The sequence below is a fragment of the Falco cherrug genome, chromosome 8 (assembly GCF_023634085.1).
Source record: "Falco cherrug isolate bFalChe1 chromosome 8, bFalChe1.pri, whole genome shotgun sequence".
Lineage (NCBI taxonomy): Eukaryota > Metazoa > Chordata > Aves > Falconiformes > Falconidae > Falco > Falco cherrug.
In genome coordinates, this window is record NC_073704.1 from 61,701,298 (window position 1) to 61,714,008 (window position 12,711).

The window sequence follows — 12,711 nt, forward strand, 5'->3', positions numbered from 1 at the left end:
AAGTTCAGTGCTGCGGAGTTTGTATGTGTGTGCATGGTCAATCAGCAGCCACAAGCTTGTTGTAGCTATGCAGATTTGCATTCATTTCTCACTTCCAGCAGTCCTGCCTGATAATAAAAAGAAAGGAATAATTGCAAACTCAGTAGGCGCTTTTGATTTTTATCACCAAATCAGACTTTCAGAAGTAACAGTAGAACACACCGCCAAAATTTGAAGTGCAGGAACAGTACGTTCAATGCAGGCACGTGACCAAGGAAAATGAATTCCAGCATTATTTGCCTGACACGTTAAATGCCTGTTTTGAATACGGCTTGAGACTTGATCTTTAGATTTCTAACCAGTTCCCAGTACACCCTCTCCATGCTGAGTTTCAGATGTTCACATCTGACGTGCTGGATCTAGCCCATCTGTATATTCTGAACACTTAAGATTGGTTAGTTTTTTCATGTTTTACATTACGGGCTGATTACCTTCACAGCCCTGCTCAACAGTCCTCACACCCACAAGCGCACAGCTAGTGACACCACATACATTTTCCAGGCGGTCAGTCATCTAAGCTACAGCAATGAGAGAAGGCATGATATAAAACATGACAGACATCTTAATTCAGTATCTTAGGCGTCCCCAGAGTAACTCTTATCTCAGTAATACCCCCCACCCCACCCTGTGTACAGTATTTGGAAGGATTTTGTAAAAAATAAAAGGACTGAACAGCCTTTGTAATTTGAGAAGGCAAATGAGAATTTGGGCTGAATCCAGAAGCTGCTGGTAAGGGTGGTGACCCACCACGCTTTAAAAAAAAGTCGCCTGCTCCCAGCCTCTGTTCTGCATCTCTTAACCTCACCATCGCTATGCGAGTGGTCTCCTTCCGCGCCTGAGGCCCCGTTTCACTACTGGCCTGGAGGGACACGGTCCTGCTGCAGAGCTGGCGTGTCCTAAGCCACCTGCTTTTACGGAAGGGGCCACTTTCTGAGTAACATGCAGACAGACGTAGCTCTGTGTAGCCTGTTTGGGCAGCAACAGCTGTGACTTGGCTGGCTAAATATTATGCAGAGACATTAAAATAAGAGCGTCATAAATACCCTTGTATCTAAAGAACATGCTTCTAAAGTCTGTCAGACCGATTTAGCTAATGTGCTTGTCTCCCACCCTTTGACAAAGAAAAGCTTTGCTACCCTACAAAGAAAATTCTCTCTCGAAGCTGTACTGCTTGATCCTTAGTGTAGGTTCCTGTTGCCTCTGACTGCTGTAAGAAAGAATAGAAGTGCACAAATGCTTAGCTTCCAATGATTAACTTTTACCCATCTAAATTTTTTTTTTTTAATTTTTGTTGGTTTTTTCCCTAACAATTTAAATGTATTGGGGGCTTATCCTGAGAATTTTAGAGCCTAAATTTCTGCTAACGCTGTTTTCAACACTGATACCAATGCCTGCTTGGAAAGCATGAGATAATGATCTTATTCTCATGGGAGTGACACATATTTATGCCTGTGAGCAAATAAGCTACTAACCTCGAAGCTGTGAAGCAGGACTTCCATCAAGAAACTTGCTAATGTAGTAGAAAATGGTTAAATACGGTATGTCCTTTCCCAGATGAAGCTAATTTACAACATAGTTCTGAAATATAGTTTCAGTATGAACCCTCTCTATTAATCAGAAGAAGAACATAATTGAGGAGTAAATGGAGAAAACCTCACTGATTCACAGCAAATACTACGTTTCTCTTCTTTGTACCAGGTCTGCAAGAAGAGAGCTCAGTGAAACAAACTGACAGGGTTGTTCATTGCTTTTAATTATAAATTAATTCCCAGTAGAAGGGGAAAAAGCTGATCCTTCTGGACTGAATTAAACCAAACTAGGCTAAATTCCATTAAATGTACCACAGCTTTGCAATGGCAAAGAAATGACCTACTTAATAGATCTTTTCTGTTCCTAGGTTCTGCACAGGCTTAATTATGTTTCCCCTTGAAACAAGACAAATTAAGGGTTATGAATATCATGGCGTTTAGGACTGTTCCGAGTTCATGGACTCAAAGGGAGTATAACTGGAATATATACAAATATAAACAGGAATGATATGGAAATACAGGCAAGAATAGAAATAGGATGGAAGACTGTTTGTTTCCCTCCCCATCCCTTCTCTGTCAGAGGGTTTTGTAAGACCCTGGTGTCAGCCACGTCTGCTCGGCTGGTTTAGCAAAGGGCGCTGTGTCTCGTGCCCTCTGGCGTGCGGCTGCCTTTGAAGGGCAGCGTTTCCAAGCGCCTCCGCTCTGGCGTGCATCTCCTTTCCTAGCACGCTCCTAAGACACCTCGCTGCTGCCGAGAAAGCCGTTACTGTCTTTTCTGTAAGATGGTGCCTTCCGCTCAGTTGCGCAGCGGTAGGTAACTGAGTTTCAGAAAATTCTTAGTGAGGGGTTTGTCTGAATGAACTTACACCGAAGTATTTATATAAAAAAGCTTAAATGAGCACAAAGAGCAAATTACGCTCTGACCTGTCTGACCTTGTGATCCAGCTTTTGGCAAACACCCATTGTGAGTTGGTTATGAAAAAAGCAAAAGAAAAGGCATACGTTTTTTAATTGTCCTCAGCTTTTGTACCCCAAAAGCAATAAACTCCCAATAGCAAAATAGAGGCAGGGTCACCGAGTCAGTTTTGGAATGAGCAAACAAAGGCATTGTTTTCAACTTTCAATCTTCATTTTGAAAGAAATTTAGCAACGGTCTCAAAAGGAAAGTATCTTGCAGTCCTCATACAGCTATAACCCTATTCAGTAAACTGAATCTTGGAGGAGGGGCTCTGCTTCCTTGAGCATACAGTATGTGCACTTCCATCAGAAAATGCATTTTTTTCTTTCTTCATCAGTGAAAGTAAGGGGTTTCACCAAATAACTGTCTAGATCTTTAGAAATCCTAGTTCTGAATTTTTGAAAATCAGTTTTCAAAGTAATATCTCAAATCAGAGCCTTTATGATATCACTGCTTTTTACTTATCTACCTTTATAATTAATATGCACAGTGCAAAATTACGTGGGGTGCTTATGTAGTTAGGAAAATGCTTTCTTGGGCTGTTTCTTTTTTTATTAATAATATTTAAAACTAGAGCTGCAAAATAAGATCTAAACCATTTAGTGATGGACTGCCTTTGTAAACAGCATACCTTTTGGTTGCCCGAAACACTGCACAGCTCTTTTCCTCCCAGAATGACTTTGTCCAGCTCCTTAGCTGTAGTTAGAGAAGTTCATTGGAGGAATATGTTCCTTAGAGATTCTCCTTATTTCTGAGGCTCTTCCTCTTGGTTAAAGGTGGCTCAACAAGCTGGGCAGTTACCAAGTAAAGCAGCCCGCTGCACTCACGAGACTGTTTCATTCCTGGTGCCACCTGTTGGGGTCAGGGACCAAGATCAGGTGAGTTTCAAATTCTTATTGTGGCAAATGGCTCTTTAAAACAATTTGTAAGAGAGGGGAAATGAATCTTAGGGGAAGGAATTATGAACCTTCAACCACTCTTGAGCTAGCACATTCTTCTGGAACATTGCACACTAACAGATGCTCATGATAAGGAAGGAGGCAGGGATGTCATGTCAGATGTTTTGACATTAAAATCGGAGTCTGAGAATGTTAGCAAGGGATACCTATGTGAGGTTTTTGGGTTTTTAGGATTGTCTTTTTTTGTTGTTTTTTTTTTTTCTTTTTTCTGTTGTTGTTGTTGTTTTTTATGACTAGCTAATTCTGAAGTCCCAAAAGGTTTAGATCTTACTTTGCAGTCCCCAAAAAACGTTTGGGCAGAAAACTCAAAAGCGATGTAATAAAAAATAATGATGAGTCACATGTCTGCCATGAAAACCTGGGATCAGGGGAGTAAAATAACAATTCTCTGTTCAGGGAGCACTTTGGAAAAGAAAGGCGGCAAGGAGTTTGTGGAAGCTGTCATTGAGCTTCGCAAAAAGAACGGGCCGTTGGACGTAGCTGGAGGTGAGGTTGTGCGCTTCGGAAACCTGCAAACAATGCTGCGGGCACTGGCTTCGCTGTCTGTGGCAGCCGTCGTTGCAGTCAGACAGCCGAGCTCCTGCTAGTGCAACATTCTAGATAGGTTCGTGCTGCCTGCAGACAGCTTTTATGGGTTACATGGTATTTGTGTTCTCCAAAGTTAAAATACATGTGCTGCATCTTAAGTGACCTTTACGAAAGCATCTGGGAAATGGTGTAGTGATGTAATATTCCAAGTAAAAGTGGGCTATTCACAGGTACGTGCGTACACAACAAATGTTGATTATTAAGGGCACAGTTCAGAAAAGCAATTAATGAGATGCTTATTTTTCAGAACAGTTGAGTCCAACTCTGTTAAACATCTGCTTTGCTGAAATGCCGCTGACTTTCACTGAACTTAAGTACGTGCTTAAAGTTCAGCATCTGCTTGGGTACTTTGTTTAATCAGTGCCAAAATCATCACTATAAAAGCTTACAACTTTTTGATGCCTAGTTATCAAAATTTATGTAATATCTGAGAAAAATCTACTATATGAGTAATAAAGTTTGGTAATGGCGATATATAATTTTACACCATCTGTGAATTTGCTGATACATGTTGTTCATATAGAAGGCTGATTCTGCCATCTGTGTTTATGCTATAAAAATAAATACAGTGTGCGCAGTTTTGTAAACGAATTCTAACTAAAGCTGAAGGGGATATGTAAGATTTCAGCTCTGACAGGAAAAATTACAGTTGTTTACTTCTGGTGCTTAATACTTTTTTTCTCCCCTTGCTTTTTAAAATTTTTAATAAGTTTTTCTTGGAGTTCTTGTTCTGCAAAAATGTGTAGAATCAATTACCTTTTTTTTTTCCGCCCGCTTACTTCTCTAGAGTATTCCTTATCATCCCTGACCAAACTGCTCACAAATAGGTTGCAAGTTGGAGAGAAAAGATTTTTATTTTTTTTCTGAGCTATCAGTGCATCCCTCAGATCTGAGGGCTGCTTGGCAGTTTCACACCGTGCAGAGTTCTGCACTACTCTGGGAGAAACTGGCTGGTAGAGACTTGTCGGAGGGCTCTAGAGAAGAATCGATACACATCGTTTCAGGGTGTACGGATAGCCAGTTTTCAGATTTCTCAGTTATACGGGTATCCCTTTAACCTACCCATAACCAGGATCCTTACCTGGCATGTAATCACGACTAGCACAGAACGTGTCCATGGGCGTCTCATTCTTTTTTTACAGCTCCCCCTTTCAGAGCTTTTGCATTTGAAGTAAGGGACAACTGCTCTTGGTAATTAACAGTTGTCCTCAACAGAATCCTAATGAGTTAATTAATGACTACCCTAGAAAACACTCCCTGAGATATATTAAAAGTTGGTGATGCATATCAATACAGTATTTTATTCTTTCAGGATGAAGATATTATCCACATTTCACATCTGACTAGAGATATGTCAGCTGCTTTTAATAGATTTTTCTTGGATTTATGATGTATTCTGAGTCTGCCAACATTTTAGTTGCACATTATGACAAATTAACATTGCCTAACAGAGGCTATTCAACATGCTGAGAAACTGCAGACCCCTAAGAACAGGAACACTTGCACTGCCGTTGTCCTTCAGCATGTACCCTTCTGATCAACTTCTGGTCAGAGTGCTGTGTGACAAAGTCTGTTTTCTCTTTCCTGCAGCAGCTACGGGGTAGTATCCATATGTGATGATTGTGCTCCAAGAGTTATTTCTACGATACTTAAATAACAAAATGCCTCATAAACATTCCAGAATGGAGCAGAGGATTTCTGGCCTCTAAGCACCTTTAACAAACCTGATTATTTTTCTTTTTAATTATTGCTATTTTTATTACTATTTTAGAAGACATAAGCTGCCATTTTATACCTACACTTTTGTGGCCATGTCAGATTATATCCCAAAGTGTGCGTGACAGGGGGCTGACTCTCTGAAGTATGCTCTTGTGAGATTTTGACTAGGTGTTTTTCTTCCCTCGGCTTGTGATTAGTGTGTTTTTCTTCCCTCAGTTTTTTAGTAACAAACCTTTTAGTCCCCACATGTCCATGGTATATGGTGGTGATAGTATATAATTAGCATGGTAGAAATTCTGCTTTTTTTCTTACAAGGCCTTGTCTGTTGGTATAGGAACAGTGTGAATCAAATATTATAAATCTATAAATGCATCCTCTTCAACTGTCTGTCAAGAATGTGATGAAAGAGATAAACTAAACCCAGCATTGTTAAAGTGGTCTTGGGTGACCCATACACAAAAAACCCCGAATAAGACCAGGCCCAAAGTCTTGAAATCACGCAAAATGTCTTCTTTACAGTTACTCAGAAACAAAGCTGGAAATAAGGCAAAAATCTTAATTCACCTCTTTCCCAGCCTTCCTTACCAGTTTGCAGAGCACTAACAGCTCTGAACTGATCTGGTTTGGGCCACAGCGTGATCAGAAGCTAGGGAAACAAACTGTATTTAGCAGCGGTAACTAAAGGTCAAACAAGTCTTAACTCAATGTGACTGTCCAGCATCCTGATATTTACTGTAGCTCTGCAATAAACTGAACCAAAGCCAGATCATCCCCTGAACGGGTTTATGTTCTAACAGATTACTGCCTTTTTCCTTACACGTTACGCAGGTTCACACAATCCCCAATAAAAATGTGTTTCCTTTGATGTCAGCCACGAATTCTTGCTTTCTCTAAAATAAGCTCGATTATAGCTATGATTTATAAATTGCCACAGCAAAGTGCAGCTGGAAATGGAAAATACAAAGTCTCTGTAATCATGTTGTTATATTTTAAGGCTTCAGATTTGTAATCTAAAACATTCACAGGGGCTAAAGGAATGTCTGTCAATTGTTTGCTATTTTAATCATGTATGCACTCTTTTAATCCTAAGGAGAGGAAAGCAATTAAGTTTCACTTTCGGTTCTCACTAGCTGTTGTCAGTGCTGGCCATGGATTGCCTGCAAAATATGTGATCCACTGTAACAGCCCGGGTTGGGGATCAGACAAGTGCGAGGAGCTGCTGGAAAAGACGGTGAAGAACTGCTTGGCTCTGGCTGATGAAAAGAAGCTGAAATCAATCGCGTTTCCTTCAATTGGCAGTGGCAGGTAAGGCTGTTACACAAACCTAGTGCCAAATAGGTCAAGTGTTCTAAGTGCCATCTCACATGTTCCAAGTCCTTTCTCATGTACAAAAGCCATTGCTGCAATGCTGACTTTATTCTTCTTCCTTTAAATCAGTTCCCGAAGTGAAATCATTCTTCTAGGTTGGTTCGTCCAGGCTGCGCATGGAGCCTGCAGTATTCTCCTGAATACTAGTTCAGCTTTGGCAGGTCTTGTAGTGATCCCTGCAGAGTCTTAAAGCATGCAAATAGGTTAAAGAGCGTAAAACAGACTTTTTAAGAGGCTATTAAAAGACTTATTTCAGGCTATCGATTTGTTCATATAAATTGGGGATGTGGAGGAGAACATGAAGAAAAAGGGTCTATTTTACCTAGGTTTATAATTAAACTTAGTGTGACAACTGTCTTAAGGTGGCCAGAAGACGTGGGTTAGTGTTTGTTTAAGCAGCAAACGTGAAGTGCCTTGTTTCTTAGGATTTGCAGAGTCACTTCAAAATCCCTAAGCTGAATTCCATGCAGTTTATATCATGGGACTCTTTTATAAAAAAAATGCCTTAAAAGCTTTTCCAAGGTCCTTGAAAGCCAAACTAAAGTTAAGGTCCTCTGGCTTTGTACAGGATGCCTTTGAAAGCTGGATCACATCCTTAAGAGTGTGAACACGGACTGCACTTCCAGTGTGAGGCTCTTGGGTTTGGGCTGGGGAGGAAGGTTTGGAACACTTGGCCCTTAATGATGGCTCAGTATGAAGACCAAGGGCCAAATCTAGGCTGCAATTACACGGTTGTGTATTTAACCCTGAGCAACTGCCCCGTTTGAATTTGCCATGAAAGGAGTTGGCTGAGGTACAGCGGGAATATTCTTCCCGTTGTGCTGCATTGCAACACATGATTAATTCCTGCATATTCTGTGGGTCAGGGCAGAAAGCAGCATTTGAGCTTGTGGGTGAACAACAATAAAGAAATAGAAGTTTCAGTAGGATAATAAATTTAAGCAACTTGCATCAGACAAAGTTCCAAATAAGTCTAATTTGCACGAATGTGATTTTAAGGATATAACATGAGCAGACGTTGTGGAACAGTAGAGAAACACAGCGGAGGGTTCATACTAACCCACTGAATGGGCTGTCAGCTTCACAGGCTGGTCAGTACAAAGAGCCACTCTCAGTTGCTCTTAGGAGAAACCGTATTCCTCCATGGACTGTGGGGTGACTATGGAGATGGTTATGTAAAAGCGAGGCTATGTAAATCATCTTCCTCAGAGCTCTTTTTTTCTGGATAGCTCCCAGCGAAGAACCATTCTCAACCTTTGTCGCGAAGTAGTTGGTTGGTACTGGAAGATGATGAAACCCTGCCTAATCATTAGATTGGCATTCCGTTATGGAATCTGGTTACTGGCAGGCAAGATCTGGTTACTGACAGGCTAGAGCTGTGGCTGAGTTCTCAGCTTGGCACACACACGTCATTCTCCCTCGAGCCAGTTGAAGTGGGGCTTTTAAAAGATGGAGAGGAATCAAAAGGCCTTGAGAAATAGATGCAGCTTTGTATATTCCCTTTTTTCTCTTAACTAGAGATATCCAGGCACAAATTAATTTTGGAGAGAAGAGATTGTATTCTGATAATACTCTTTACTTCTTTTTAGGAAGTCAGAAGCATTTAAGAAAAAATAAAAGTAAAGCTTTTAAAGACAGCAAATGCCAAAGACACCACATGTATGCAGCTGTTCTAGTACAGACATCTGTCAAGCAGACATCACTCAGTAAACCCACATAAACAGTTTCATTCTCTTTTATAGTTGAGGAATGGGATTACATGAGGGCAGTTCAAATAAATCACGGGGGGAAATAAAATAGCATGCTTGTAGCATTCAGTGGGCCAGATGCTCAGCTACAGCCAGCTTGTGGGAAGCACAAGTTGGGTGCTGTACAGAGGTAGCCTGGAGTTCAGTCTGGTAGGGCCCGCAGGAGAACAGGGAAAGGAGAGGTAGGGCCTGAACATAAAGTCATCCTCAGAGTAGGGATTTCCCTCAGAGGCTCTGACTTTGATCTGGTTTGACACTGGCTTGGCTAAAGTCTCAAACTGCCTGTTCACAAGAACTTAACCAGACCAGTAGGCCGACGCAAGAGGCTTCTGTTTCTTGCAGCCCACACATGGCCTTTGGGTCAGCACCTTTCTTCTGATTTTTCTGCTCTGTCTCTTTCCTTTCTTTTGGGAGAGTGGTCCTAAACAATGTGCTTTAATCGGCTTCCCTGTGTGCACGCCTCCCTTTGACCAGGCTGCTCTTCTTTCCTTTGTCCTGCTGTGACCACCCTGCTGCAGCTCTACTGAAGTGGCAGTTGTATGCCCTCGGAGTCCCCTGGCAGCAATCCAGAAGTGGCGTACACACTTAATTTTGATTCTGGCCCGCATGACAATTTCTGCTCAGGAGCAACATTCCTTAAAGATCTGTCCAGTGTCTGCCAGGATGCAGCATTCATAAGTAACGAGCAAGCGATCGGATGTGGAGGCATGCTGAGTCCGTGGCTTTTTCTCTGTGCAAACTGACAGTAGGAAGTAGCTCCTGTGTCTAAACTGTGCTCTCAGTTGATTATCTTGTCACACCGCTGATTCTCCCTGACCAGCTCATTTGGCTCTGGGAGAGTACAAGGTTTTCTCACAATGCTCTTTCCTTCTTTTCTTTTTTCTTTTCTTCTTTTCTTTTTCCTTTCCTTTTCTTCTTTAGTACCAGAAAAAATTGGGCATTTTCAGAAAAGAAAGAAACAGCATGAGCTATTTCATGTCATCATTTTTGAAATATCACAAGCATTATCTTCAGGCAGCATGTATAATATCACATTACAGGCAGCACTACCACAGAATTGCTCTCGGAGTGTGTTTTATGGTAAGGTAATGTGCAGTAAGCAGACCATGACACAGGCAGTTGCCTTTCTCATTTTGTGTCTTGCAGCATGTAATGAGAGGGAGAGTACAACGGCATTTTATCATCAAGGTTTGGCGCTTCAGTGAGCAAACGCTAAGCGATGTTGTACCTGTTAGTGCCAGAGGTGAATTTAGCCAAGTTGCTTGGAATTGCTGAGGAAACTCTGAGAAGCTCAGCCATCTGTGTAATCTGTAAATTGGTACTAGTATTAATAGTACACACTTTATAATGGAGTATTGACCGTTGTTTACCTGTAGGTGCATGCCAAGGAACCAAGTGCTCTTTCAAATTCTGTTTGGGTCCTACTCACAACCTTCTGACCTACTCAGTCACCTTCAGACTGAGCGCTGCTTTGCTGCAATGTGTTTTACCGTGGCTCGTGGAGCACTCAGGCTTTGGCTGGGGTGAAGCCGCGGCCTGGGTGGTAGCAGCACCTCAGGAGTAACGCAGCAGCAAAGCTTATGCCACATTCAAAGTAGTTACCAGCTGTAATTTCAGGCGTTTGCCATGACCTAGAAGACTCACAGTTGAGGTCATGGCTTTGTTCAGACCATTTTACTTGTGCTTGACCTGTTTTGAGATTAGATGAAACTTTCAGACAAGAGCTGCTAGATAAAAATGTGAAAAAGCTTGTAAGAAGGGTTCCCAGATTCAGCACCGAGCTTTGAAATTCAGTCCTGCACAGTTCTGGCATCTGAGAAAAGCAGCAAGGTTGGTTTGTTGTTTGAAAGCAGATGTCTTTCAAGATATTTTTCTTAGGACTGTACTTATATTGAATCAGCCTGTAATTAAAAAGCTTGTGAGGAGCATCGGAAGTGCTGCTGAGGTTGGCTTAGGAAAGCCACCAAGTCCCTTAAAGCTGTCCTCAGATCTGGCACAGCTACTTTGGCTTCCCAAGCCCGGTAAATTTAGACTGAGCCCATCTGGACAAGGCTCACTGTGACCCAGGAGAGCAGGCGTGCTCACCTTCACTCACCCTGCTTCACTTTTCCTGCCTCGTTTGACATGGTAAGGGTGTTGCCAGTGTTCTTTCTCACTGCCAGACTGCTAGAACTCATTCTGTCTTCCTTTTCAGTCTGCAGCAAAGCTCTGCAAGTACCTTTTAAAATTGTATGCTATATTATTAACCATCAATAGTGATAAAACCATTTTGTACTTCATGTCTTTCCATTCTTCATTTTCAATCTCAAGTTCTCTGTCCTTTTTTACCTTTCTGTAATGGTTAGTTTGCTTTCAGGATGAGTTTGACTCTAACGTGTGTGCTGCTTTCCTGAACGCTTCGTGCTGTTGGTTTACTTGTCTGTTAAATGAGAATAATTGACGCACCAGATATTGCGATGCTCAACCCGATAACGTGTGTGGACTCTGTATTCATATTTTGGGAATGCTTTTCTTCTGTTTGAACACTGTAAGCCTTGCCTAGACAAACAAATTTGTAACTTCTAATTCAGGCTTTGTGGCCTGAATTTACTTCTAATTCAGTAAACACTGGCTTTGTGGCTTTGTTTACCGTGCTGTGGTAGGGAAGCAGTGGAGCGTTCCTGCAAGGTTGCACCAGGAGTCCGTTCAGCAAGTCTTGATTTTCTCTGTTTTTGTCTCTCCTTCCAGAAACGGCTTCCCAAAACAAACAGCTGCTCAGCTGATCCTGAAAGCCATCTCCAGCTATTTTGTGTCAACAATGTCCTCTTCAATCAAGACGGTGTACTTTGTGCTCTTTGACAGCGAGAGTATAGGGATATACGTGCAGGAAATGGCCAAACTAGATGCCAACTAAGCCTAGAAAGCTACAGTACCAGCCCCCTCTTCTACCCCTTGTCCTCCCCAAATCCTTAACTCATTGTGAAGCAGAGCATCCCTTATTTTAAATTTTGCTCATCGAGGGGAATAAAGGTGGGGGGTTTGTTGGTTTTTTTGTTTTGTTTTTGTTTTGTTTTTACTTTCTAAAATGTTTTATGTTGGCACTGATAGTTGGCATTACTGCTGTTAATGCACTGTATACCAGGCATCGTCTGAACTTAGTGTAAACTAGGAGATTTTATAGTTTTATTTTAATGAAGTATCGATCGAAGCAGAAAGCTATTAGGAGTATGTAGTCTTTTACTTGTGAAAGAAACAGGCCAACCCTATTTTGTAACTGTGTTGTGGTGCTTTATCAATACATTGAGTGGCGTTCCTTTCATTTTTTAAAAGAACAGATCCTATAAACCTAATTTGTGTTTGTTTATTGTCTTAATGATAAATCTGGAAGAAAAAAATACAGAAACCCTGTTGTCCTTAATTATATTTACAATTTTGAAACTGTGTGAATTGATTTAGTAAAATGTTTGAACTGTTGCTGTTGGTGTACTTGAATTAATTTTTCCCTTAAGCCTTCTTTCTCTAAATTCTGTAAAGTTAGCTATGAGAGGGATGATGAAACACCAGATCTGAAGCAGCAGCCTGGAGATACTGGGCCTCTTACCCGTGCTGGGTGGATGCGCCGTGCCCAGTGGCACTCACAGCCAGCTGTTTCCAGTGGGCATGCAGACTTCCCAGTTGATGCTTCAGATCCTTCTGTTCAGAATCTGGCTGAATTGGCAGTTTAGTTTGGGAGGCTGAAGCCTTTTAGATCAATCAAGGCCTAGGATTTTTTTAAGTGGTTCCAGTCATTTAATATTGGCCTGTTTGAAGCCATTTTGTACTTT

General features: G+C 41.5%; 1 protein-coding gene across 5 annotated transcripts in view; it reads left to right on the forward strand.

The window, feature by feature from the left end:
* Positions 1 to 12,361, forward strand: part of LOC102059702 (core histone macro-H2A.1) — a 47,236-nt gene extending 34,875 nt beyond the window's left edge. For 4 of the 5 annotated variants that reach the window (XM_055717932.1, XM_055717934.1, XM_055717933.1 and 1 more), the window contains exons 7-9: positions 3,882 to 3,971; positions 6,923 to 7,097; positions 11,636 to 12,361. In XM_055717932.1, coding sequence (XP_055573907.1) covers positions 3,882 to 3,971; positions 6,923 to 7,097; positions 11,636 to 11,801 — 431 coding nt within the window. In that variant the 3' untranslated portion in view covers positions 11,802 to 12,361. Of the gene's footprint in view, positions 1 to 3,881; positions 3,972 to 6,922; positions 7,098 to 11,635 lie in introns of those variants that run through there. The other variant, XM_055717937.1, reaches the window with a different exon arrangement.
* Positions 12,362 to 12,711: the final 350 nt, after the last annotated feature.